Source organism: Syngnathoides biaculeatus, chromosome 6 (genome assembly GCF_019802595.1).
Source record: "Syngnathoides biaculeatus isolate LvHL_M chromosome 6, ASM1980259v1, whole genome shotgun sequence".
Lineage (NCBI taxonomy): Eukaryota > Metazoa > Chordata > Actinopteri > Syngnathiformes > Syngnathidae > Syngnathoides > Syngnathoides biaculeatus.
Genome location: NC_084645.1, coordinates 29,159,708 through 29,185,239, shown reverse-complemented (window position 1 = coordinate 29,185,239; position 25,532 = coordinate 29,159,708). Strand labels below are relative to the sequence as shown.

General features: G+C 41.9%; 2 protein-coding genes across 4 annotated transcripts in view; both read right to left on the bottom strand.

The window, feature by feature from the left end:
* Positions 1-10,699, bottom strand: part of smc1b (structural maintenance of chromosomes 1B) — a 28,565-nt gene extending 17,866 nt beyond the window's left edge. The window contains exons 1-2 of one of the 3 annotated variants that reach the window (XM_061823500.1): positions 10,370-10,699; positions 2,480-2,584 (exon numbers count right to left, since the gene is read on the bottom strand). Coding sequence is in view for 1 of the 3 variants with exons in the window: in XM_061823498.1 (XP_061679482.1) it covers positions 5,923-5,980 (58 nt within the window). In the remaining 2 variants the exon portion in view is untranslated. Of the gene's footprint in view, positions 1-2,479; positions 2,585-5,922; positions 6,084-10,369 lie in introns of those variants that run through there. The other 2 variants (XM_061823499.1, XM_061823498.1) reach the window with 2 other exon arrangements.
* Positions 10,700-14,299: 3,600 nt separating this feature from the next.
* LOC133502362 (copine-8-like) overlaps positions 14,300-25,532 on the bottom strand; it is a 60,459-nt gene continuing 49,226 nt past the window's right edge. The window contains exons 21-22 of the mRNA XM_061823075.1: positions 24,828-25,025; positions 14,300-16,011 (exon numbers count right to left, since the gene is read on the bottom strand). Coding sequence (XP_061679059.1) covers positions 15,862-16,011; positions 24,828-25,025 — 348 coding nt within the window. The 3' untranslated portion in view covers positions 14,300-15,861. The remainder of the gene's footprint in view (positions 16,012-24,827; positions 25,026-25,532) is intronic.

Here is a 25,532-nt window from a genome sequence, read left to right as displayed (position 1 = left end):
CAGAACAGCGGTGAGATGTTCCGTAGGTGTGTCAGAAGAATTTAAGGCGGAGGTGGGACTACATCAGGGTTCCGCGCTGAGCCCCTTCCTGTTTGTGGTAGTCATGGATAGGCTGACAGATGAGGTTAGACTGGAATCCCCTTGGACCATGATGCTCACAGATAATATTGTGATCTTCAGTGAGAGCAGGGAGCAGGCACAGGAACAATTAGAAAGATGGATCCACGCACTGGAAAGGAGAGGAATGAAGATTAGCCGAAGTAAAACAGAATATATGTGCGTGAATGAGAAAAGTGGAGGGGGAAGAGTGAAGCTCCAGGGAGAAGAGATAGTGAGGGGGGATGACTTCATATACTTGGGGTCAACAATACAGAGTAATGGAGAGTGTGGTAAGGAAGTGAAGAAACGGTTCCAAGCAGGGTGGAACATCTGGCGGAAGGTGTCTGGTGTTCTATGTGACAGAAGAGTCTCGACTAAAATGAAGGGGAAAGTCTATAAAACAGTGGTGAGGCTGGCCATGATGTACGGATTAGAGACGGTGGCTCTGAAGACACAACAGGAAGGAGAACTGGAGGAAGCAAAAATGAAGATGTTGAGGTTCTCGGTAGGATTAGAAATGAGCTCATTAGAGGGACAGCCAAAATTGGATGTTTTGGAGACAAGATTAGAGGGAGCAGACTTCGATGGTTTGGACGTGTTCAGAGGTGAGAGAGTGAGTATATTGGTAGAAGGGTGCTGAGCTGAGCTGAGCTGCCAGGCAAAAGAGCGAGAGGAAGACCAAAGAGAAGGTTGATGGATGTTGTGAGGGAGGACATGAGGACAGTGGGTGTTAGAGCGGAGGATGCATGAGAGAGGCTTGGATGGAATAAAGGTGACACGCTGTGGCGACCCCTCACGGGACAAGCTGAAAGGAAAAAAAGAAGAAGAAAGAAGTTCAGGGTGTACCCCAAGAAAGCTGGGACAGGCTCTTGCTCGCCCCAGTGATCAAATAACACACACACAAAAAAAGAAGGCTAAATGTCACAGGCGTCCAGGTACTACGGCGCTCTGACTGGATCGAGGTATTCGGATGTCCACGGGACGCTCTGCGGACACCGGACAGAGCCAGAAGTCCAGCTGGCGTGGCCAAGAGTGGAGTCAGGTACAGTTGAATGGCGCACTTTCTGAGTGTTGTTGTCGCGTGTTTTGTGTGCATGTTTGGCACACCGGAGTGTTCCTCCTCCAGCGCCCACAGGAGTTGGATCTGTTCCTGTGACTGCACATTGACCCGGGTGACTTGATCGCTGTAGGAGATTCATCTTCTTGTTCATATATATATATATATATATTTTTTTTTTTGCAATGTGCATCAAAAGCCATATGATGATACGAAGGATGTTGAATATTACAAATGTTGTTTATTACTAATTACAGTCCGGGCTTCGTGTAATCAGTTTTTATGTAATTACCTTCTTTCCCCTGAACAGATGGCAACTGAGGGAGGCACTTCGTAAAACCTGAATCTCATTGAACAGGCATTCAACTGTGAAGTTATTTTATCTTCCAAAATAATTTCGTACTCTTGTATCGTAGAAGGACATAACGCAAGCCCTGTACACCAAGTTATCGTCACTTTATCATCATAAATATCCATCCTCTGCATCATATGTAAATGATAAACTAAGAAAAATGCAATTTACACCACTTTCTGATCAATCAAAGTCCAGTGATGCATTTTTAACAATATTTTCTACTGATATTTATTCATGATATAAATAATATGATTATTCTAATTTAATTATAGTATTTTATGATTAAGTGCCTTTCAAGGGAGCAATAATCATATTAATAAATAATCCAATAAAATGGATGGATAATACCAAGATAGACTAAAGATGTTTGCTTCAGTGGATTAAAGATATCATATAACTGAATCCTGTTGTTGTTTTGGTCAAATGTCAGTAATGATCAATATATACAGTAATCTAATACATTACAATTTGGGGGTAAATTTACTACTAATTTCATATTTTGGCTGTCTACACCTCTTGTATTGGCTCTTTTATGATCTAATTATGCCATGTTTCCCTTGCCCCTTGAAATAACTTTCCATTCCATGTTATTATCAACCTTTGGCCCTTTCTAAACCCCTTTTTGATTCACAAACGCCGATTGGAGGGTTCATCATTATACAGTGATCAATAAATCACTCAAATGCACACAGTTCATCTTCAGAGATCCTACAGGGCCTCTTAAAGGTCACAAAGGAATTAAAATCCGCCGTACAAAGAAAAACGAATGTAAAAAAAAAAATCACAAATGTGCTCATGCACATGATGGCATACCTGGTGATGACGCGGTCAGTGCTCCATGCAACAAATATATGACAAAGTAAATAATAATACAGAAATAATGATGATGCGGTCTCACAAATTGGCCTATCCGGTGTGAAATTTTGGACTTATTCTGTGAGTGAATAGCAGCAAGTCTTTTATTGTACCTTCTGCATTTCATTGTTCTGCCTGTAACTCTATGTCAGGGGCGTCAAACTCATTTCTCTTGCGGCCTCGTTGCAGTTCGGGTTTCCCTCAGAGGGCCGTTTTGACTGTGAAACAATAAAAATGTTTAATCGTCTCATCATCTTTACATCATCAATTTATGAACCAGAATCCAAATCAGAAATCAAGGGTAATGTGTTTTTCAACTATTCATGTTTGGTAACAAAAAAAACGCTTGTAATATCTCAACTTGATCATTTATTATATGTGACAATTTGAAATTTTGGTCCAGATTTTTCCAAGACTCTTGGAAATGGAAACTCTAGATTTGCCTTCACGGGCCACATAAAATCATAAGGTTGGACGAATCTGGCCCCCGGCCTTGAGTTTGACACCTCTGTGCTCTATGTAATTGGCATAAGGAGATACATTTATTCATATTTTCTCATGCCACATTAGCGTGCCACAGCACTCTGGTTGGAAACCACTCTTCCTGGTGATATTTCATGATATAAATGTATAATGATGCCCTTAATATACACCCTTTACCATGTTTGTATCTCATAACACTTGCACTCCTCAAAAAAGAAAAAAAAAAACATTATGAATGTTTTTCCATAAGAAAAATTGCACCCGGCATTATTGAAGTGTATTAAAATACACAGTACTAACATTTGCTCGCCACAATACATACTGAATATCTAATTTCCTCATTTGTTCTTCTGTGAGCTCTTCACACAAGGCTGTGAGCCAATTTTTGTCTGAATAAAAAGATGGCATTATTATCTTTTCAAAGCGGGAATTGTTCGATTGGATCTCATTAAATCTTGATGTATGTCAATTTTTTTTAATGTACGGATTATAGTCAGCAGCTCTTGCCTTACTGTAACTGCATTTTTGCCTTAATGTCAGTAGATGTCAGCGCGCCGCTATTTACTGCATCAACAGCTCCCGCTGATAATCTCATTTTTGAGAATGTTATCCTGCATTCGTGGACAGATTTACAGTCAATGTTTAATTATGGATGACGGTTTTTTTTTTTTTGTCAAGAATAAAGTTGGCCCGAATTTACAGCTTGCCTAGTGAAGATCGTTTCCCCATTGTAAATACTCGAGATCATCAAACAAATGTAAATCTCATCCATCCATCTTTATAGTTTTTCTGGGTTAAGTCGCAGGGGCAGTACTTTTAGCTTTATCAGGGATGCCCAGACTTCTTTGTTTAGGTGAATTCTCTTTTGAGCAGGTCTGGAGGAAAATGCAGTTCTGTGTAATCAGTGAAAATGAACCAAACATTGTGATTGGCCACGATTATTCATGATTTAAAAATGTGGCTAAGTTTTTTTTTTCCCCTTAAAAAATGTTTACATTTTTTTCATGGCACTGTCTATGTGTGTTTATATATTCTTAAGGTTCAGATTTGTTTAAAAAAAAAAAAAAAAGAGGACCCGGGTTCGATCCCCACCCCACCTGTGTGGAGTTTGCATGTTCTCCCCGTGCATGTGTGGGTTTTCGCCGGGCACTCCGGTTTACTCCCACATTCCAAAAATATGCAACATTAATTGGACACTCTAAAATTGCCCCGAGGTGTGATTGTGAATGCGGCTGTTTGTCTCTGTGTGCCTTGCGATTGGCTGGCAACCAGTTCAGGGTGTAACCCGCTTCCTGCCCGTTGACAGCTGGGATAGGCTCCAGCACTCCCCGCGACCCTCGTGAGGATAAGTGGCAAAAGAAAATGGATGGATGGAGATGTACTACTTTGGCTTTTTTTGTACTTTTTTTGTTGTAATTTACGGGTATTCCAAAATAAGAAGAATATAAAGATAGAAGTTAGAGTCACTGATGTAGTGGCACACAGGCCTGCCTTTGGCGCGGGCAGCGTGGGATCGATTCCCACTCAGTGATGGTGTCGATATCTGCCCTGTGACTGACTGGCAACCAGTTCAGGGCGTAATCCGGCTTTCGTCCGAAGCTAGCTGTGATAGGCTCCAGCTTTCCTGCAACCCTTGTGAGGATGAGCGGCTTGGATAATGACATGACATAAAAATAGAATTGAAAGAAATGAGACTATGTCCTATGAGAAAATTTGCTCCAATTGTGCATATAAGATAAAATGCTCAATGCGCTGCCATATCGCTGTTCTTTTTTTTTCCACATGGCTTTTCATCCTACTACTTTGTTTACAATTGAATCGGGCAGACGGAGCTAAAATTAGACGATCACATTTAATAACGATGGTGCTTCGTTGACAGCACTCTCCATTCACATGAAGTTTATTATTATGAAGACTTGAGACATCTACACACGCCGATTACATAAGACGCTCGCTCGCTTTTACGGTCTGCCCTGATCGGGGCGTACGTATGCGGACATGAAGACTGGTCCCACCATTTCACTTGTTGCTAGGCAGAAATCATGAAGCAAAATTCTTTAATCAAGAAAAGCTTCAGCCTAACATCAAGTCCAAATATCACATGAACCCACACGACAACCTTGTGTCAACATTGACCTCAAACCACAACCTTACCGTAACCCTAAACTCGACAATTACCGAACTCTGGACCCTAACCCTCGTTGTAACCCGACTCTCCATAAAATCCAAACCTAACCCTAACCTCATCCCAAAGGGTAAATTTACACCTTCCCACCAGCCACGGCGGCCATGTTAACTGAAACGTGGTATAGCATTGAATCCCCCCTCCCCCCACTTCTTATTTAAGTCTTCTCTTGATCGATCACATTTTCAGTGATGGACCATAGGAGGACAGGACTCATGATTTCCAGAAGCTCAAATGTGCATTACGTTTCGGACCACAGTTAAACCCGGATGCGCGAATAGGCACACCCTGACCCATCGTGTTCTGATTGGCTCCATCGTGTCTCAAACATGGATTCACGTCATCTTTGGAGCACATTCTTGTCCCCAACAAAGTTGAACGATGTGCCCCTGCCTTTGCTGGCTCCGGAGTCGGCGTCGGTAATGGGGGCACATGTTTATTGCCACTCAATAAATGTTTGATATTACGGTATTAGTTGTCAACAACATCTTCCCTCATACCAAAACATGCAAAATGGTATGATATTATTCAAATACACAAAAGTGCATATGATGCCCATGGGTATCAATTATCCCTGACCATAATTCCAAACCTAACATACCGTAATTCCCGGCCTACTGAGGCGCACCTGGTTACAAGCCTCAACGAGTACATTTGTAAAGGAAATACCATTTGGTACATACATGAGCCGCAGCTGTGTAAAACCCGCAAGTGCCTACTTTGAAGCCCACATTGAAACACGAGATATTTACAAAGAAAGACGGTGCACAGAAAGAGTTTAACGCAAGCACCACGCCAACGCTAACACTAGCACCGCGCTAGTGCTAATGCTAACGCTAGCACCGCAATAGCACTAACGCTGACAAGGCCGGTTAAAATAAAACTTACCGGTAAATATCACTGAGACACAGCAGTAGCACAGCAGCAACACGCTAGCATGGCACATTGTTTGGAGTGGAATGGCTAAAAAATTAATAACATGTATAGCTATAAATATTATTATTTTTGGCCCACCCAATACATAACACACAACAGTTTTTAAAATACTATACCCCTAAAATTCAACTCTTGTGTGACTGAACATGTATCACATTTGCTTCTTTTAAGTGTTTGTCCATATAGTAACAGCAATTCGCCAGCGGGGGGCGCTGTGTTGCAGCCGCCGGCCAACGCTGCCCAGCTCATTCGCAGAAGAAGCTGCAGTACTGTGAACCGTATCGTGTGTGAGAACTGCTAGCGGATGCTATTTATGTGCTGTGAGCTAAACTTGTATTCTGTGCTCTTTACAGAAAGAAAATAACTAATATGCTGCACAAAGAATTGGGTGACTCCATTCTTTAAAGTATATCACTAGCACAGCGCTAACGCTAGTGCAGCGCTAACAGGGCTGGTAAAAGTCACTTCCTCGGGACATATATTCCACCAGTCTCATTCTTAACTTTTCAGCTCGAGTGCCCCCTTACGGCCGTTAGAAAAAATGCACAAATTAGCCGCATCAACACATAAACGGCAGGGTTGAAAGCGTGTGAAAAAAGTCGTGGCTATTGGGCCGGAAATTACGGTAATCGTAAATGTTTTCAAGTTACACTCGTAAGTGAAGTTTAAATATTACCGGCGGATAACTTATTAGTTGCATGACAGGTGAGAATGATAAAATAAATGATAATTTGATAACTTTAACAACAGGCCATGTTTTAAGTGTGGTAACGCGTCTCTTTATATGATGCATTTCTTAACTCTAACACAGCTCGGCTCGTGTGTGTCAGATAGTGATGTAATGTTTCATTCTCAAACTCTGCATCACTCGCTTTAAGAATCAACGCCTTGTTACGTAACATTCCCCCCCACCAAAAAAAAGAAAAAAAAAAAGACATCTTAGGAAGGCCCGAGAGAGGCTAAAAATAGAACCCTGGGCACGAAAAGGAAAGGAGGGGGTTATTTTTAGCCGAAGAGACACCCACTCCGCTTCTATTAATAGTGAGGGACGTTGCTTTCGGTCCTGAGTGTGCCTTGTTCTTCGCCAGGACATCTCTCGCTCCCTGAGTCAAAGAGACACATGCCGCCCTCTGAGGCCCCGGCTCTCTGGAACGCCATCAAAAAGCGCACACACTTATTGCTTATTAACGACCGATCCGGCACGCACGCATATTCCGGGCTCACGGGAAATAAAAACGCGGCCCCCGTTGTAAGAGGGGCGGGGCGACGCCAGATTCACGCTGAGCTTGTTCAAGTGGGCTTTATTGCTTTGGAGCACCAAAGAGTGAGTGAAGAAGGATGACACAAAAGCGTGAGTCCCTGGGTGACACAACCTCAAAAAGATATTGAATACAATCTGGGATGTGAGAGAGCTGTATTACGTTCCTCATTCCATTTCATCTAAAAGTTGCGAAGATGAGATAAATCAGTTCTTCTTAAAACAAAACCTTTCCCGACTGTAACCTCGACACCGGTCCTTCACTCAATCCTAACCCTAACCGAACTTTAATCTCGATACAATTACTTCGGTTTTAGTCTTAACTCATATACACAAAAACATGAAAATGCAGACTCCGCGTTTATTGTTTCGATGGCTCCCGTCACCCACCTAACGCTTTCGAATATTCTGTCTTCTTATTTCGCAAATGCAGTCTCGAATCAGGAAGTCGATCGGAATTTGTGAGGAAATGAAGCGGCAGCTGCATTATTAAAAATTTCCCTCCATATGAAATTCAAACATGGCATCTAACCTTGAAACTTTTTCAAAACTAAACCACCAAATGGAACAGGATCTAATTAGTTAAGGAGAGCAATGCCGGAGATTGAAGATCCGCTTCAAAAATCAGGTCACGTCATAAAACCCGACCATTTTTTTTAATATCACGCTGGAATTTTAATAGCAAATATGCCGCTGTTTGGCTAATAAATTTGTAAATCTGACCCGAAAGTCGGTGCCTCATTAAGCATTAACCTCACCGCACACCAGTGCCCTAACCCAAACAGTGTCTAAACCTAATCTTTTACCAGCAGGTTACGCTCATATAAAATACAGTAGCAATTAAAATCAGGGGAAAAGTCAATATTTACATAAAATTACCATTTAAGGGTGTCACAGTGGACCCTCGTGGATAAGTGGTACAGAGAATAGAGGGAGGATTATTTACGGAGTATCGTAGGATTTTTTTCCCCTCTTTAATTGATCTTCAATGTAGTACGAAAAAGTGTTTTGTTTAGTTTTTTAACCCATAGCATAAAGCCAGCAGACTTTAAAGCGCTGGTCTCAAACTGCCGGCCTGCGGGCCGCAGATGGCCCGCGAGATAATATTTTGTGGCCCCCACCTTAATATGAAAGTTTAATGTTAGCGCGGCCCTCGAGTTTTACATGAATGGCACTTTTGACAGTGTGCAAAGCCAACCAATCACGGTGGGGTATATGGCTCTCGGGCACGCGCTAGCAGAGAAGTATTTTTCCGAGCGAAAATTACAGCAGCCATGTAGCGTTTTACTAGTAGTTTTGTCCACAACTTGTTGACACAAGCATGTTTGATTATCTTTTTCATTCATTGATTTTCCAAGTTGCTTATTCTCACCAAGATCGCGGTGGTTGCTGGCGCCAATCCCAGGTATCATCGGGCAAGAGGCGGGGTACAAGCTAAACCGGTTGCCAGGCAATCGCAGGGCACATAGAGACAGACAACAGTTGCACTCACAATCACACCGAAGACCAATTTAGAGTCCCTAATTAACGCATGTTTTTGGGGATGTGGGAGGAAACCGGAAGGCCCGGAGAAAACCCACACAGGCACGGGGAGAACATGCAAACTCCAGACAGGCGAGCCCAGGGATTTGAATCCTCAGAACTGGTAGGCCAACGGTCTAAACCAGTTGCACCACTAGTTTATCTTAATCTGTTTAACTTTTCTTTTTTAAAAAGATGTTTGAGAAGATTGAATTTTCTTTTAAATTTTGGATTGAAATTGGCCAGGAATGCATGTGCGCCGAGGCTGCGGCCCAGACTCAGCCGGACGCTGCCTCCAGCAGCCCTGATGTAATTTGAGTTTGAGACCCCTGGTTGAAAGGGAATGTTACGTGGCTTTTTTTGTCTTTATGTTGAGTTTTACAGTAAACTTCAAGTGGGAGTGGCAAAAAAAAGCGTGGCCATTATCTGCTTCTTTTCACCCAAAAAAGATCTCTCAGAACTCATTTTTTTCCCCCCATCGCAACACAAAGCAAAAATCTGACTGAATGACACCTTGGTACTCTTGAGTTGCAACACTTGGAAGCAGCGTTGCCACAGTTACCTTGAAAAACTGATTGACTCCTTGATTTTAAAAGTAACTTAGCTCCATCGTTGATTCAGCTATATTACAAATTACTTTATTTGTTGCATTCAGCATTTGGCGAGCCGCAGTAAAATCGCTTATCCGGAGTACCGCAGTGCATTAGCCTGACTGCACACACCACGGAGGGTACACAAAGACATCAACGCGAACCATTCATCTAAATAAAAGTGCATCGTCTAAAGCTACATTACTCGAGCGACTTAGTGTAGACTGTTTCGCTGAAGTCGAAGTTTACTTCGGAAAAGTCGATCGCAGACATTCCCCAATAGCTCACAACAGTGAGCAACATGACAAATACGACTAATTAGACATAACGTTTACTCACTCTGTGTGCATGCAACAAAACTAATAGTTAAAGGAGATGGATAAAGCATATAATATTCTTTAAAAGTGGTATGCAACAAATAACTGGATATTATGGAACAACGTGATGAAAGGAGCTATTACTACACAGCCTGTGAGGCATACTGGGATTTATGATGCTACTGAACAATCAACCCACAATGCATTGCACACTTAACATTATTGGTAAATATTACAGCGTAACTCCAAATTGCTTCCATACCTCCACTGGTATGTCATCAGGACCAACTGCCTTTCCATTTTTCATCCTTTGTTGTGCCTTTCTGACTTCCCCCTTACTAATCATTGCCACTTCCTGGTCCTTCACACTTGCCTCTTCAACTCTTCCTTCTCTCTCATTTTATTCATTCATCAACTTCTCAAAGTATTCTTTCCATCTATTTAGCACACTACTGGCACCAGTCAACACATTTCCATCTCTATCCTTAATCACCCTAACCTTCTGCGCATCCTTCCCATCTCTGTCCCTCTGTCTGGCCGACCTGTAGAGATCCTTTTCTCCTTCTTTCGTATCCAACCTGGTGTACATGTCGTCATATGCCTCTTGTTTAGCCTTCGCCACCTCTACCTTTGCCTTACGTCGCATCTCAATGCATTCCTTCCGCCTCTCCTCAGTCCTCACCGTGTCGCACTTACCTTCGCGAATCTCTTACCTTGGATGACTTCCTGTATTTTGGGGTTCCACCACAGAGTCTTCTTCTCCCCTTTCTGACCAGAAGGCACCCCAAGTATGCTCCTGCCTGCCTCTCTGGGCACCTCGGGTGGAGTAGTCCAGTCTTCCGGGAGCTCTTCCTGTCCATCCACAGCCCGTCTCACCTTTTTCCGAAAGGCCACACAACATTCTTCCTTTCTCAGCTTCCACCACCTGATTCTCTGCTCTACATTCCTCTTCTTAATCTTCTGAAGTATGTCTTATGCCAATATTTAGTCATGACTCCATAATTTCGCTATGTCCTCACTGGGGCTCTGCTCTGTAGCCAGATGTGTCCTTGACTGCATCTCTGCACAAAGGCTAACCTTGATGAACTGCATACTGGATACTTTGTAATAATCCATTGCCAGCTAGAACCGGTTGAGACGGAAACCCTTTGTCAAAGTGGAAAGGCCCGATGTCAGGCCACAGGTTTGATACTATCCATGGTCCTTCCCTTCTGACAAGATAAAGGATGTGTACTTTCTCTGTACCTTCGCACTTGTGATCTGCTCTCTACAGCCATTTTCTGTAACTCATAAGTGCCCGGAATTATTCTGTAAGTAAATTCTTCGAAGAAACTGTTCATCATCTCCAGACTTTATTTGGATAACCAACATTCTCACTACCCGAAATTAAACAAACACGCGGAGGGAAAAAAAGGGTCCTCCAACACTTCCTACTCGCTACCAGAGTCATCCTACACAGAACCGTCCCATACTGTGGAGCTGTACTCTTCCCCACCACTACCTTACAATCAGTAACCTCCTTCAGATGACATCGCCTGCACAAAATGTATCCACCTGCACGCTTCTACCTCTGCTCTTGTAGGTCACTCCATGTTCCTGTCTCTTCTGGAAATTAAGTGTTTACCACTGCCAACTCGATCCTTTTCACGAAGTCCACCACCATCTGACCCTCAAAGTCCCTCGTGTTAGAGAGGAAGATGCACGAGATAGGCTTAGATGGAAAAACATGACACGCTGTGGCGACCCCTAACGGGACAAGCCGAAAGGAAAAGAAGAAGAACTCGTGCAAATAGTAAAGCAACTCATATTCTTTTAATTATGTAAAGCACATTACTTTGTGCATAAAACACACTTCACAAATACATTTGCTTTGCTACCACTCGTAAGTTAAGGTACCTCTGCATTGGCAGTAATATAGGCAATTATCAATATTTAATGAGGGGAGGGCCATCTATTATTCACAAATCTTTGGGATTTGCCGCGGGTACGAGTCCCGAACATGACAGCCAGGGCTAACTGGACATGCTTTATAGGGAAGCTTGCTTTTTTTCCCTTTCCTATGACTGTATTGTCAACAAAACTTTGATACATTAATACATTTCCTTGAAAATATTAACGTGCCATGTGTTTTTTTTTTTTTTTTGTGTGTGTGCATGTGTGAGTGCCAATTAAAGCTTCTATACTTGGGTACCAGTAGGAGGCAAGTATTATAATAAATTAATAATAAGGGCTGAACAGGGAGTTAAAAAGTCCTTCGCTGATAACTACAGACAGAAGCTCATCAAATGTCGGACAGAACTTTAAAAAGAAAAAGCTAAAATACATTTAAAAAGGTTGTAATTAGCACCCTGTCACTTATTAGCAAAGCAGCCCACGCACTCGGCATGCGGAGCTCTGCGTTGAGCATCCGGCCATTGTTTGCTTTTTTTATTTATTTTTTTAACAAAGCTATTAAAAAAAAACATACAACTAGAACGTCAAACTGTAGTTTATTTATACAGCACGTTTCATCCGCAAGGTAACTCAATGTCATTTACGTGATTAAATATGATGATTAAATTGCATGGAAAGACAAAGAAAACAATGCTCATAAACATTTCAAATGAAAAGGAAAATGAAAACACAGTATAAACAAGATGGCATACAATTAAAAAAATGTAATTTAGAAGTGGAAATCCTCTAAAAAGCAAGAGGAAAAAAAGAAAGGTTTTCAACCTGGACTTAAAAACATTCACAGTTGGGGCTGAGGTCACTTCTAGTGGCAACGTATTCCATTTGCATGCAGTATAATCCCAAAATGGTGCCTTACCATGTTTGTTTTAGACTCTGTGGTCCTATATTTGAACTTGGTCTGTCGATCTCAGAGCCCTACTGGGTTGATAATCTATTAGCAATTCTTTTATGTATTCAGAACTTCAACCATTTCCCATAATTTCTTGTGTATAATGAGCACCCATGTTATAATGCACACCCTCAAAGTTGACCTCAACATTCTGGAAAACCCTTCTACCTATGTACAAAGTAAACTTAGCACAAATGTAGGTATATCCAGGCATACGTACCCCTGTCATATCGGAATAAAAGTGTACAGCTTTTCAATAACAGAAATGTTGGAGTACATTTATAAAATGTGAGAGCCCCCCCACCCCAATTTTCCCCATATACCTATGTATAATGCGCACTAGTGTTTTGATTTTATTTTTTTTTTTTTTGGGGGGGGGGAGATGCACATTAGACACAAGAAATTATGGTCGTGGTTTATAGACCAGTAGGTGGACTTTAAAATTTATTCTAAAGCTGACCAGGGGCCACTGTAGAGATCTTAGAATTGCAATAATATGAATGTAGCTCATTGTTCTGGTCAGAACCCGGGCTTCTGCATTCTGAATGTGTTGCAGCTGGTGAAAGCCCTTTTGGGGGAGTCCAGTCAGAAGACCATCACAGTAGCGAAGCATGGATCAGCTTCTCCTAGTATGTTTGGCACATGCACAGCTTCACTCTGTAAATGTTCTTCCGCTGATAAAAGGTAGTTTAAGTGATTTAATAACACGAAAGGTCAAAATTTATCAGTAGAGGAAGGTTTCAAACTTGATTTTTTTTTTTTTAAAGAGAGGGAATCCAGATATTTAATATCAGCAATCCTCTTTATTGGAAAAAGCAACTATCTCGGTTTCATTCAGTTATCTTTTTTCGACAGTAACGCAACAATTCAATTAAACTGTAGCCATCTAGAGACACTAATAGATGTTCCGTAACTGTGTGTCATCTACATAGCCATGATAATCAAGATGAAGGTTCTGAAGGATTTGACCCAAGGGTAGCATATACATGTACAGGCTGAACAGGAGGGGTCCAAGAACTCACCCTTGAGGAACACCATCGGTAATTATTTTACCGTCCTATTCACAGTCCGTCTCTTGCTTTCTCCACGGCACTCACGGTGATCGCCCCCCCCCCCCCCTCCACCCACCCCCGCCCCAATGATTGCCTTTGTTTTTCCAACTGCTTTAAAAGATGACTTTTTAGTTCAGCCCGGTGCTGTTATGATCTTGTGGTTGAAGCTCATTGGTGGCATATTACCAACAAGTAAAAATTAAATATACAGTGCTATGAAAAATACTAAAACATTTAAAGACATTTAAAAAAACAAAAACTCCAAACGCTACATATTTGAAATATTCAACACTACAAATTATGCCCAAATAGTAAAATAATGAATAAATATTTGTGCTTTATTTAAAAAAATTCTTAATGTATAAAGTACATGAAAAAAAACGTGTAAATTATTTTTTGTACACCTATATGACTGTTAAAGATATTAAAAATGGTAATATATAAAAAAATAACTACACATTTTTTAAAAAATGTTGAAAAAATTCTTATTACCAGTCTACAATCCACTTACTGTTTAACACATGAATTTATTGATTCTTGAAGAGACAGATGAAACGTTTTTGTTTTTTTTTTTTTAATAGTAATGCTTATTGAAAGGTTCTTACAGAAAATCATTTTAAACCAATTTCATGGTGCCAAGAAGAGGAAAACCAGTGATGTTTGCGACGCGACAAAACAAATGGGACTCTCTGATCGTGAGTGTCGTCGTGTTACACAAACATCATGCAAATGCCATCAACAGCAAGAAAGAAAGTCAAGGCTTGTTTACTTGGGGTTACGCGTGACCGACTGGTTTATTCTGGAGTGGATCTGCTGTCTGAGGTGAACTCAGTTTTTGATGGGATCAAGTCAACAGGTTTCCCTGACAGTTTTTCGGTTCAACTTTCCACCGGAACCAACCTGCTATTACTTGTGCAAAGTACAAGAAATCAGGTTTGGGGGATTTTGATGGTTCAGGGATCGAACTGTGTAAAGTAATTTTTGGAATGGAAAGTCATGCAGAGTTGAAAATGAGTTCTTCTTACAAAATTTTATGGTTCATCTTTGTAACTGTACCGACCCTGTCCTTTTACAAAGGCGTGAAGTACCAAAGCAGGCAAAGCAGGCAAAGCAGGGGTTGTTCCTGGTTCTGTTTTTCAACGGTACCAACCCCACACTACGATGTTGGGAAGTGCCAAATCAATGATTAGTTTGTTCCATTCAAAGTAAGATAATTTAGGGTTAGTTAGTAGGGGCCTGAGCTTTTGTTGACTTGGTTCTGATCCGACTCCTCGGCCCTCAACCTGGTCTTAGCCAATCAGCTCCCTTCAGCCACTTGTGTCTTGTCCTGGTGTTCCTCGTTGTCTTGTCAATTTGTTTCCATTTCCATCTTTTGATCAGTGTTGCTGGATTGCTGCTTGTCGTCAGAAGTCATAACCAGTGTTTCCTTATCACGTCCTGCTTCTTTGTTAATTAAGATTTTGGGACTGTTAGTTTCGTGTTTGCTCTTTGATTTTTATAATCGGCTGTTTTGCTTTTCTAAATTACAATTATGTTATTTGATATTCCCACATTCCTGCCTTGCCTATGTGCGTCCTTGCACTTGTGTCTTCCAAATATTGTCCAACACCTTGAAAAGCCAAACTCAACATAATAGAACGTTCCAAAACTTTGACAGCTAAGACAATTTTTGGTTGAGCTTTTCCAGCACTATCACCCTGTCCTTCCGACATTGAGAAAAAAAAAATGGAATCGGGATCAATTGAGGTTCCATTTAAAGCAATTTTCAGAGCATGAAACTCGATGAAAACATCTTTGATTAGTGGGTTTCATTTTTAAAGTGCAGCAGAGATCTATAGTTGAATTGAGTGACATTGGGAAATAAATCTGTTTCTGTTGTTGTTGTTGTTGTTTTTTCAAGGTCACGGGGTAATTACGTTGTTTCAAAACTGAACTATATTGCTTGGTGGAAGCATGGTTCTCAAGACCTTGGATGAGTCTCACAGAGTAGTGACCTTGTATGAAGTCATATTGAAAAGCCACACAATTCTGAAATTAGCCAATACGATTTTTAAGGCAAAACAGGAGGGAAAAAAAAATTCCAATTACTCTGCAAATCCACTTGTTACAAAAGAATGTACGCATGCAAAATAAATCCATGCTTGGATAAGAGAGGATATTCAGCATAAGCATTCCGTGGAATAACCATGTTTATATCATAAGAGACATTAAAAAAAAAAAAACTACGGGAAGGTCACATTGCCTGGCGGACGGCTGTGAATGACGAGATGGGTGGAGGCGGCGACCGAAGCTTTTCTTGCCTCGTCGTCCGTCAATGCTCTCCATTGTTACTCCTACACGGCCTCAGAGGAACAGCGATTTCACACTTAGCGGCGTCGTGCAACCGAACCGGCGGAAGACGTCCAAAGCCCCCGTCCTCCGACTCCTCTGTCGTCATGAGAACGCTATTCATTCCCGCTTCCTAAGGGCAGGCGAAAGCACGCCAAAGAACGGATCCAATAAAAACAGGTCCAATAAAAATAGAGCCTCTGGTGATTTATATATATGGACCACTGATTGTCATCACCAAAAGACTCTTTAAGACATGTGTTGTTTGCTTCTGACTTCATGGAAATCGATTTGAAAAAAAAAAATTCACCCTGACTGCACTGCTGTCACTGTTTGAACACCCGTACAGTGAAGAAAATAAGTATTTGAACACCCTGCTATGTTGCAAGCTCTCCCACTTGGAAATCATGGAGGGGTCTGAAATTTTCATCGTAGGTGCACTGTCCACTGTGAGAGAGATAATCTAAAAAGAAAAATCCAGAAATCATAATGTATGATTTTTTTTTAAATGAATTATTTATGTGATACAGCTGCAAATAAGTATTTGAACACCTGAGAAAACCAATGTTGATATTTGGTGCAGTAACCCTTGTTTGCAATTACAGAAGTCAAATGTTTCCTGTAGTTGTTCACCAGGTTTGCACACACTGCAGGAGGGATTTTGGCCCACTCCTCCACACAGATCTTCTCTAGATCAGACAAGTTTCTGGGCTGTTGCTGAGAAACACGCAGTTTCAGCTCCCTCCAAAGATTTTCTATTGGGTTTAGGTCTGGAGACTGGCTAGACCACATCAGAACCTTGATATGCCTCTTACGGAGCCACTCCTTGGTTTTCCTGGCTGTCGGTTTAGGGTCATTGTCATGTTGAAAGACCCAGCCACAACCTATCTTCAACGCTCTGACTGAGGGAAAGAGATTGTTCCCCAAAATCTCACAATACATGGCCGCGGTCCTCCTCTCCTTAATACAGTGCATACGTCCTGTCCCATGTGCGGAAAAACACCCCCAAAGCATGATGCTACCACCCCCATGCTTCACAGTAGGGATGGTGTTCTTGGGATAGAACTCATTAGTCGTCTTACTCCAAACACTGTTAGCGGAATTATAACCAAAAAGTTCAATTTTGGTCTCATCTGACCACAAAACCTTCTCCCATGACTCTTCTGTATCATCTAAATGGTCATTAAGTTTTTAAGACGGGCCTTGACATTTGCTGGTTTCGGCAGGGGAACCTTCCGTGCCATGCATGATTTCAAACCGTGACGTCTTAGTGTATAACCAACAGTCACCTTGGAAACGGTGGTCCCAGCTCTTTTCAGGTCATTGACCAACTCCTTTCGTGTAGTCTTGGGGTGATTCCTCACCTTTCTAAGGATCATTGAGACCCCACGAGGTGATATCTAGCATGGGGCTCTACTCCGATTGAGATTGACCGTCATGTTTAGCTTCTTCCATTTTCTGATGATTGCTCCAACAGTGGACCTTTTTTCACCAAGCTACTTGGCAATTTCTCCGTAGCCCTTTTCAGCCGTGTGGAGTTGTACAAATTTGTCTCTGGTGTCTTTGGACAGCTCTTTGGTCTTGGCCATGTTACAAGTTTCAGTCTTACTGATTGTATGGGGTGGACAGGTGTATTTATGCAGCTAACGACCTCACACAGGTGCATCTGGTTCAGGACAAGACATGGAGTGGAGGTGGACTTTTAAAAGGCGGACTAAAAGGTCTTTGAGGGTCAGAATTCGAGCTGATAGGCAGGTGTTCAAATACTTCTTTGCACCTGTATCGCACAAATAAATCGTTAAAAAAAATCATACATTGTGATTTCTGGATTTTTCTTTTTATATGATCTCTCTCACAGTGGACATGGACCTACGAGGAAAATTTCAGACCCCTCCATGATTTCTAAGTGGGAGAACTTGCAATATACTCATTTTCTTCCCTGTAGATGCCTTACAGTCTACCAGCTTGCATTGCACATGCATGATTTTGCGGGTTTTTGATTTTTGGGAGGTCGGCGTGCTAGCTCTGAAAATTATAAAAGCAGGGGCGGGCGATGATGTTTAAAATTTTAAACCGGCGGGGGGGAGTGAAAAATTGTCAAGGAGTGTAAAATCATCAGGAATGGCAGCGGGCCAAGCTACCACTCGCTAAGTCTGCATTAGCTGCGCTGGTTAGCACTGGCTAATTACCGGTAGCTCATTAGCCTGCTGAGAAGTGCAAGGGGTCATCACTAATGCATCCATGTGGTGCATCGTTAGCAGGCATCTTTATGAAGTCTTGCTATTTCCTGAAACCTGGCTTTAATGACGGCAAATGTTGTCATGGATTTTTTATCTTTTTGAAAGAAAAAAGGTCACTGAAGGCGCAATTAATTGCAAGCGACATGAAAGCACGGTTCCTCTGAGAGCACAATCAAAAAAGTCTGCCCGGTTACACAAGCGTCATGCATGTTTCATACATGCGCTGGATGCACATACGCGAGACGGAGAGCGCGTGGGCGACTTCGAAGTTGTCGTCATGAATAAATGAAACGAGAGGCCCTTATGGCTCGTGAAACGCGCTCTGCTAGATGCACAACATATACACGCTACTCATTATACTGTACTGGATGCTGGATGAAGTATGCGTTCGCCCACTGGACACAGCATTAGGCACACATTTGGGTGAAATCCAACGCAAAAAAAAAAAAATCATCTGAAATGTTTGGTGTCAGAAGTAGGTTCTCACATGAATCTAATTCAGAATTCAAAATTGTTATTTATCCCTGTGGGGAAATTAAGGCCACTGGCTTTTCTCATAGTCCCAAAATGTTTGGCGACAGAAGTGACAACCCAGATGAAAACCAGGCTGTTCAATGAGGTTAACTTTGATAAATATTTGTCGCTCTGAAATATTTATTTCCAATATTTTGATCCCGGCTACTTTTTGTCATCCTGCTAACAATCTTACAAAGCACGACTACTAAAACATTTGGAAGTATGTTGGTTGTCAAATATGATAAAAATCATTCAATAAAGCTTTAAAAATGGAGACAACATTTTGGAGATAGACTTGGCATTTCAAATAAGAGGGAACGCGTACTTTATTTAGCTAGAGTATATGTATCTATCCAGCCATCCATTTTCTTCGCCGCTTAACCTCACAATGGTCCCAGGGGGTGCTGGAGCCTATCCCAGGTGTCAACGGGCAGGAGGCGTGGCACACCGTGAACTGGTTGCCAGCCAATCGCAGGGCACATGGAGAGAGACAACAGTCACACTCACAATCACACCTAGGGGCAATTTAGAGTGTCCACTTAATGTTGCATGTTTTTTAGGATGTGGGAGGAAACCGGAGTGCCCCGAGAGTACCCACACAGGCACGGGGAGAACATGGAAACTTCACACAGCCAACGCTTTACCAGTTGATCCACGGTACAGCCAGTATATATATATCCATCCATTTTCCGCCCAGCTATCTTTCACCAAGGAGGTGGGGTAGGCAACCAATGGCACAGCATATATAAACAATCATTCTCACATTCTCTACCTTCAATCAATGTACCATGCATATTTTTTGGGAGGAAACCAGAGTACCCAGAGAAAAACCATGAAAACGGAGGGAGAATAAGCAAACAGCTGAGGCCGGATTTGAACCCAGGTACTCAGGACTGTGAAGTAAATGTGCGACCCGGTCGCTGCAGAAAATTTATTGATTATTTCTTCCACGGCCCCAAAAAGTTTGGTGACTTAAGTAGGAACCCAGGTGAACACCTAACTATTCCTTACAATTTATCTTGGTTACCTTATGGTTGCTCCTATGATCCGCAAACAGGTTTAAAAATGAGTTTTATATTCAATATAACACTGATTTAAAACATGCCTGTCAGGTTCCATATGGTACGTAAAATAGCTGAAATTTCTTTAATTGTTTGCTTAGCCAACGATGCTGATAAAAATATTTAAAACAATTTTTTTTGCACTGGATCTCTTTGGATGGTGTACCTAATTAAGTGTCCAGAGCACTGATATTCTCACGCCAAACCATATCTGCTTGTTTGCGTTCAGCAGTTGATGCTACATTTGTCACTCGTGTGAAAAGAGAAGACATAAAACATGTTTAAAAAAAAAAAAAGTATAAAAAGCCACCCTGTGGGACCTCGATTCATTGACCCCCCCCCCCCCCCCCCCCCCCCCCCCGCAGCAAACAGACGTTACAATAAATAATTACACTCAACAAAGTTTTGGGGGCAAAAAAGTTGCTACCGAGTGTTAGTGATCACAATACATAGTTATAAAAAATACAGGCCTGTCGTTCATCATTTAAATATGAATAACACAACATAGAAACACGGATAAGGCCTGTTAGTCATAATTTAAATATGATTACAGGCCTCGGTACAAAATATGATACATAAAGAAGCAGCATTACACGTAATAACATATCATGAGCCCGTACACCAAAAAAGGCAGATATTTGTACAGTGTATAAATATATACTGTATATATATATATGTATAAGAAAACATTTTACAAGCATGTGTTTGATGTGGATTTTGCGGCCTGACTTTAGAAAATGTTTGTAAACCTTAATAACTGGGCCGAGAATATTATTATACACTGAATAGGAAGTGAGCGGTCGCTTGTTTGTGCTTGACTTCACACATACACACACACGCACAAAAAAACAAAAAAGAAAAAAGATGAAAAAGAAGACATAGAGGGTCATGCTCAAAGTGTCAGTGCAGTTGGGGGTGTGACTCTTTATCCTCAACTCAAGCGGTGGTGAAATCCTTTTGAAATTGGAAGTGCTGCTGAAAAGTTGCTAGCCGGTGACGGGAACTGACAGTTACGGGACGTGTTGTCACTGATTCTGATGCCGGTTATTGACGGTCACGATGGATATCGACTAATATGATCGGTATCGTCAATAAAGACGGGCACCATCAGTTTCGATGGGTATCGCCAATAACAATGACTACAGGGAGTCCTCGGCCTACGATCCGTTCCTATAATAGCGACTTCAACTTCACTTTCGACTTAAGTCGGATTCCGCCATTAAAGTCAGAATTTACATAAAAAACAAATACACTCAGCATTACTGCTGAGAGGGAGGCTGTGCTAAGATATTGCGACGGAACCTGGTCCTCAATCCTCTCCATCTCGACAAGTATTAAAGAACCTGGTTTTGTGCTCATTGTATCCGACATAGGAACAGAACCCTTCACATGCGCTAAAATAGGGGCTTTGTCTTTAATAATTGTCACTATGGTCAAACGACTGAAGCCTTGGCGGTGTTGGTGTCTCTCCTTTCTCCGATATTTTTATGATTTGAGCTTCGATTCCATGGTAATGGATTTTCTTTTGGCTACAGAAGCATTTATAAAAGAGACCGCTTTCTTCTTTGGGGCGATAATGTCTCAAAATGAGGGCGAAAAATACGAACATACTTCCGGCGCACAAACACGGACAAGCATTAGCCAGACAAAGTGGCAGACGGGCGTTGTAAATTCGAAACGTCTTAGGTTGAGACCGTCTTAACCCGAGGACTCACTTATTGGCGGTTAGGACCAGTACAACAGGTTAAAGCAAGTCTTGCCGGTTAAAATGATACCAACAGTTATGCCAATCATCACCAGTTACAGTAGTTATTATCACCTACAATCTTAATCACCAAAGATAACATTTACAATTGTTAATGGTTTTTGATAGTTATGACAGATATTACGAGATACAAAATAATCGTCATTTTCATGGGTATCATCAATTATGATGGTTATCACCAGTTACGATGAGTATCAGCAGCTGATAAACAATCCCAATTCCAATGAGGTTAGGACGCTGTGTTAATAAAATGATTTGCAAATACAGTAATTCCCGGCCTACAGAGCGCACCTGGTTATAAGCCTCACCCAGTACATTTGTAAAGGAAATACCGCACCCGTGTAAAAGCCGCAAGTGCCTACATTGAAACCGAGATTGAAACACGAGATATTTACAAAGAAACATGGTACACAGAGAATTTAATGCTAGCGCTGCCACGCTAACAGCTAAAAAAAAAAAAAAAAAAAAAAAAATCACTGAGGCACAGCAGTAACATGCTAGCGCAGCGCAAACAGGGCCGGTGTGACGGTCTGAGCGCTCCCCCGTGCTGAAAAGTCTCCTTGTGATGAATGCGCATGCGTTACTCACAGGGGAACTCTGGGTACGTAGCAGACACGTACTGGGAAATCTCCCGGTCTCATAGTTTCCCTTCTTCTACATGGAGGTACCTAACATATGTTATATTCTAACCTTATCCTAACCTTAAAACAAAAGTTGATTAAAAAGATATACAGATATATTTACGTTCGCCGTGTTCATCTTTCTGAGACGTCTATAGTGAACGTGGACACTCGGCGACAAGTTGTCGAATGGCACACGTTGAAGCATGGATGGGGATGTTTCAGGCTAGCCGCAAGTTTACAAAATGTACGCGCACGCGCGTTAATCACGAGGAGACTTTTCAGCACCGGGAGCGCTCGGACCGTCACACCGGACCGGTAAAAGTCACTCCCTCGGCACCTATATTCGGTCTCACGCTTACCTTTTCCGCTCGAGTGCCCCCTTGCGGCCGTTAGAAAAAAATTGCACAAATTAGCCGCATAACCGCAAGTATAGGCTGGGTATTACAGTAATGTTCAACCTATATTTAATTAACCTATATTAACGTTCTAACTTATAAACATTAGGGTTTCTAGCAAATTATCATTAACTTCAAATTTTGCAACACATTCCAAAAAAAGCCGGGACAGGTGGCAAAAAAGAAGGAGAAAGTTGAGCAACGCTCATCAAACATCTGTTTGCAGCATCCCACGAGTGGACGGGCTAATTGGGAACAGGTGGATGGCATGATTGGGTATCCACAAGTCTCTGAATTGCTCACAAGCAAAGATGGGGCCAGGTTCACCTCTTTGTAAACAAGTGCGTTAGAAAATAGTCAAACAGTTTAAGGACACTCTTCCTCAATGTACAATTGCGAGGAATTTAGGGATTTCATCATCCCCGGTCTATGATATCATCAAAAGTTCCAGAGAATCTGGGGAAATCACTGCATGTAAGCGGCAAGGCGGAAAACCAACAGTAAATGCCCGTGACCTTCGACCCCTCAGGTGGCACTGCATCAAAAACAGACATCAATGTGTAAAGGATATCACCACATGGGCTCTGGAGCACGTCAAAAAAACCCAATGTCAGTAAATACAGTTCGGCGCTACATTTGTGAGTGCAATTTAAAAGTCGATTACGCAAGGCAAAAGCCATTTATCAACAACACCCAGAACCTCCTCTGGCTTCTCTGGGCCCGAGCTCATCAAAGATGGACTGATGAAAAATGGAAAAGTATTCTCTGGTCTAACGAGTTCACTTTAGAGATGGTTTTGGGAACTTTTGGATGTTGTGTCCTCCGTGCCAATGAGGAAAACAACCATCCGGAGGGTTATGGACGCTAAGTTCAAAAGCTAGCATCTGTGCCTGTTTGGGGCAGTGTTACGGGCAATGGCACGGGTAACTTACACATCTGTGAAGGCACCAATAAAGATGAACAGGTTTTGGAGAAACACATCCTGCCACCCAAGCGACGTCTTTTTCATGATCGCCCTTGTTTATTTCAGCAAGACAATCCCAAACCCCATTCTGGACCTGTTACAACAGCGTGCTTTCATAATAAAAGAGTGCAGGTACTAGACTGGCCTGCCCGCAGTCCAGACCCAACACCTATTGAAAATGTGTGGCACATTATGAAGCGTAAAACACGACAACAGAGACCCCGGACTGTTGAACAGCTGAAGCTGTACATCAAGTCATAATGGGAAAGAATTCCACCTACGAAGTTTCGAGAATTGGTGTCCCAAGTTCCCAAACATTTATTGGATGTTGATAAAAGAAAAAGGTGATGTAAACATGACCCTGTCCCAGCTTTTTTGGATTGTGTTGCAGATATGAACTTCTAAATTAAGGATTATTACGTGCTAAAAAAAAAACAATTAAGTTGATAAGTTTGAGTATCAAATACCTTGTCTTTGTAGTGTGTTTGATTAAATATAGGTTTAACATTATTATGTTTTTTCATTTATGTTCAACACAAGGTTCCAACTTCAACCCAATTGGGGTTGTAGTTATTATTTATGATGGATATCGTCTTTTACGACAGGCTAGTACGACAGTTGCAAACTTTTCACCACCACCTGATACTTAAGTCCTGGTTTTTTTTTGTCTTCCCTCAAGAAAGGAGGATGAGAACTTTAGCAGGCATTCACCCATTTTTTTTTTTTTTTTTTTAAGAACATGTATGCTCGGGATCAGACCCCCCAAAAAATTGTTAGACTTCAGAGCGTGAGAAAACAGACAGATTAACATGCTTTGGCAACACACTGGGAGGTAGGAAGACAAAAGATATGGAAAAAAAAAAAATCTACATGACACGCTTCAGTCCGGTTTTTGAAATGCAGGGTGTGGATTATTTTGTAGCTACAGTTCCAAAAAAGCCGGTTGGAAAACGCTGCCAAAATGTAAGGCTGGTTTCAAGTCAGTGGGGGCAGGACAAAGCCCTGAGTGCAGGACGACAGTGCATGCTTCTCTTTAACTAGCACATGCTCCATTTAATAACATAGTAAATATGAAAAAGTCACAGACTCCGATACTGCATCCTCACATTGATTGGTAGTTTCCTCCTTTTTCAGGCCTCAACTTGTAAACATTTATATATGGAGAGACAATTTGGTGACAAAAGCGGGATTCCAAATACAGTCCGTTCCTTTCGTGTGTCTGAGTTCATGCCCCTAGACCAGAGACCGTTCCCACCGTCAGTTCCCGAAGCCTCCACCTGCACGCCGCTTTGAAAACGGCGATCGGTCGCCAGCTCAAAAGCTTCCAGTGGAGATTTGGAAGTAGAAGAAGAAGACGACGCCTCGGAAGCTTAGATCCGGCTTACCCTTCTGGTGAGGAGAGGGTGCAGAGCCGGCGGGGGGCATGGCGTGTAAGGGGGCGGGAGCGGACCAGGTTTGATCCCCCGCGTCCTCATGTAAGACAGGAACTGGTCGGGAATTTCCGCTAGCACCTCCTTAGCCAGCCGGGCCATGCTGAGGATGTGATTGCCCCTGCGGTCAATATAGTCACGGAACGGAACAAACTGGAAGATACGCAGAAGAAATACATAAACAAAATGATAGCGCTTTATGTTCACATTTGATCAGTTGGTGATTGAAATAGCATAAGACTACTAGGCACGATACACTGCATAATTGTTATAGGTCTGTCTTTTACTCTTGTCCTCAGGTAAGAGTCATGTTAGCAAAACAACTGTAAGATTGTTAGCATTTGATCAGTTCTGACTGGAAATAGTACCAGACGACGAGCCATGACGTAAGTTCCTTACAGCTATGTCTTTTCCCTTTTGTCCTCAGGTTGCTATTTTGCGCTATGTTAGCAAATGAACTATTAGCACGTTAGAAGATGATCAATCCTCATTTTAAAATACAGTAGTCCAGACTACTAGGCATGATGTAAAATAGTTCTATATATTCTGTAGTGCTTTGTTTATATCTGTTTTCCCCCCAGGTTGACATTTTGCAATATCTTACCATACTAACTACTAGCCTGTCAGCATTTGATCAATTCTTATTTGAAGTACAACCAG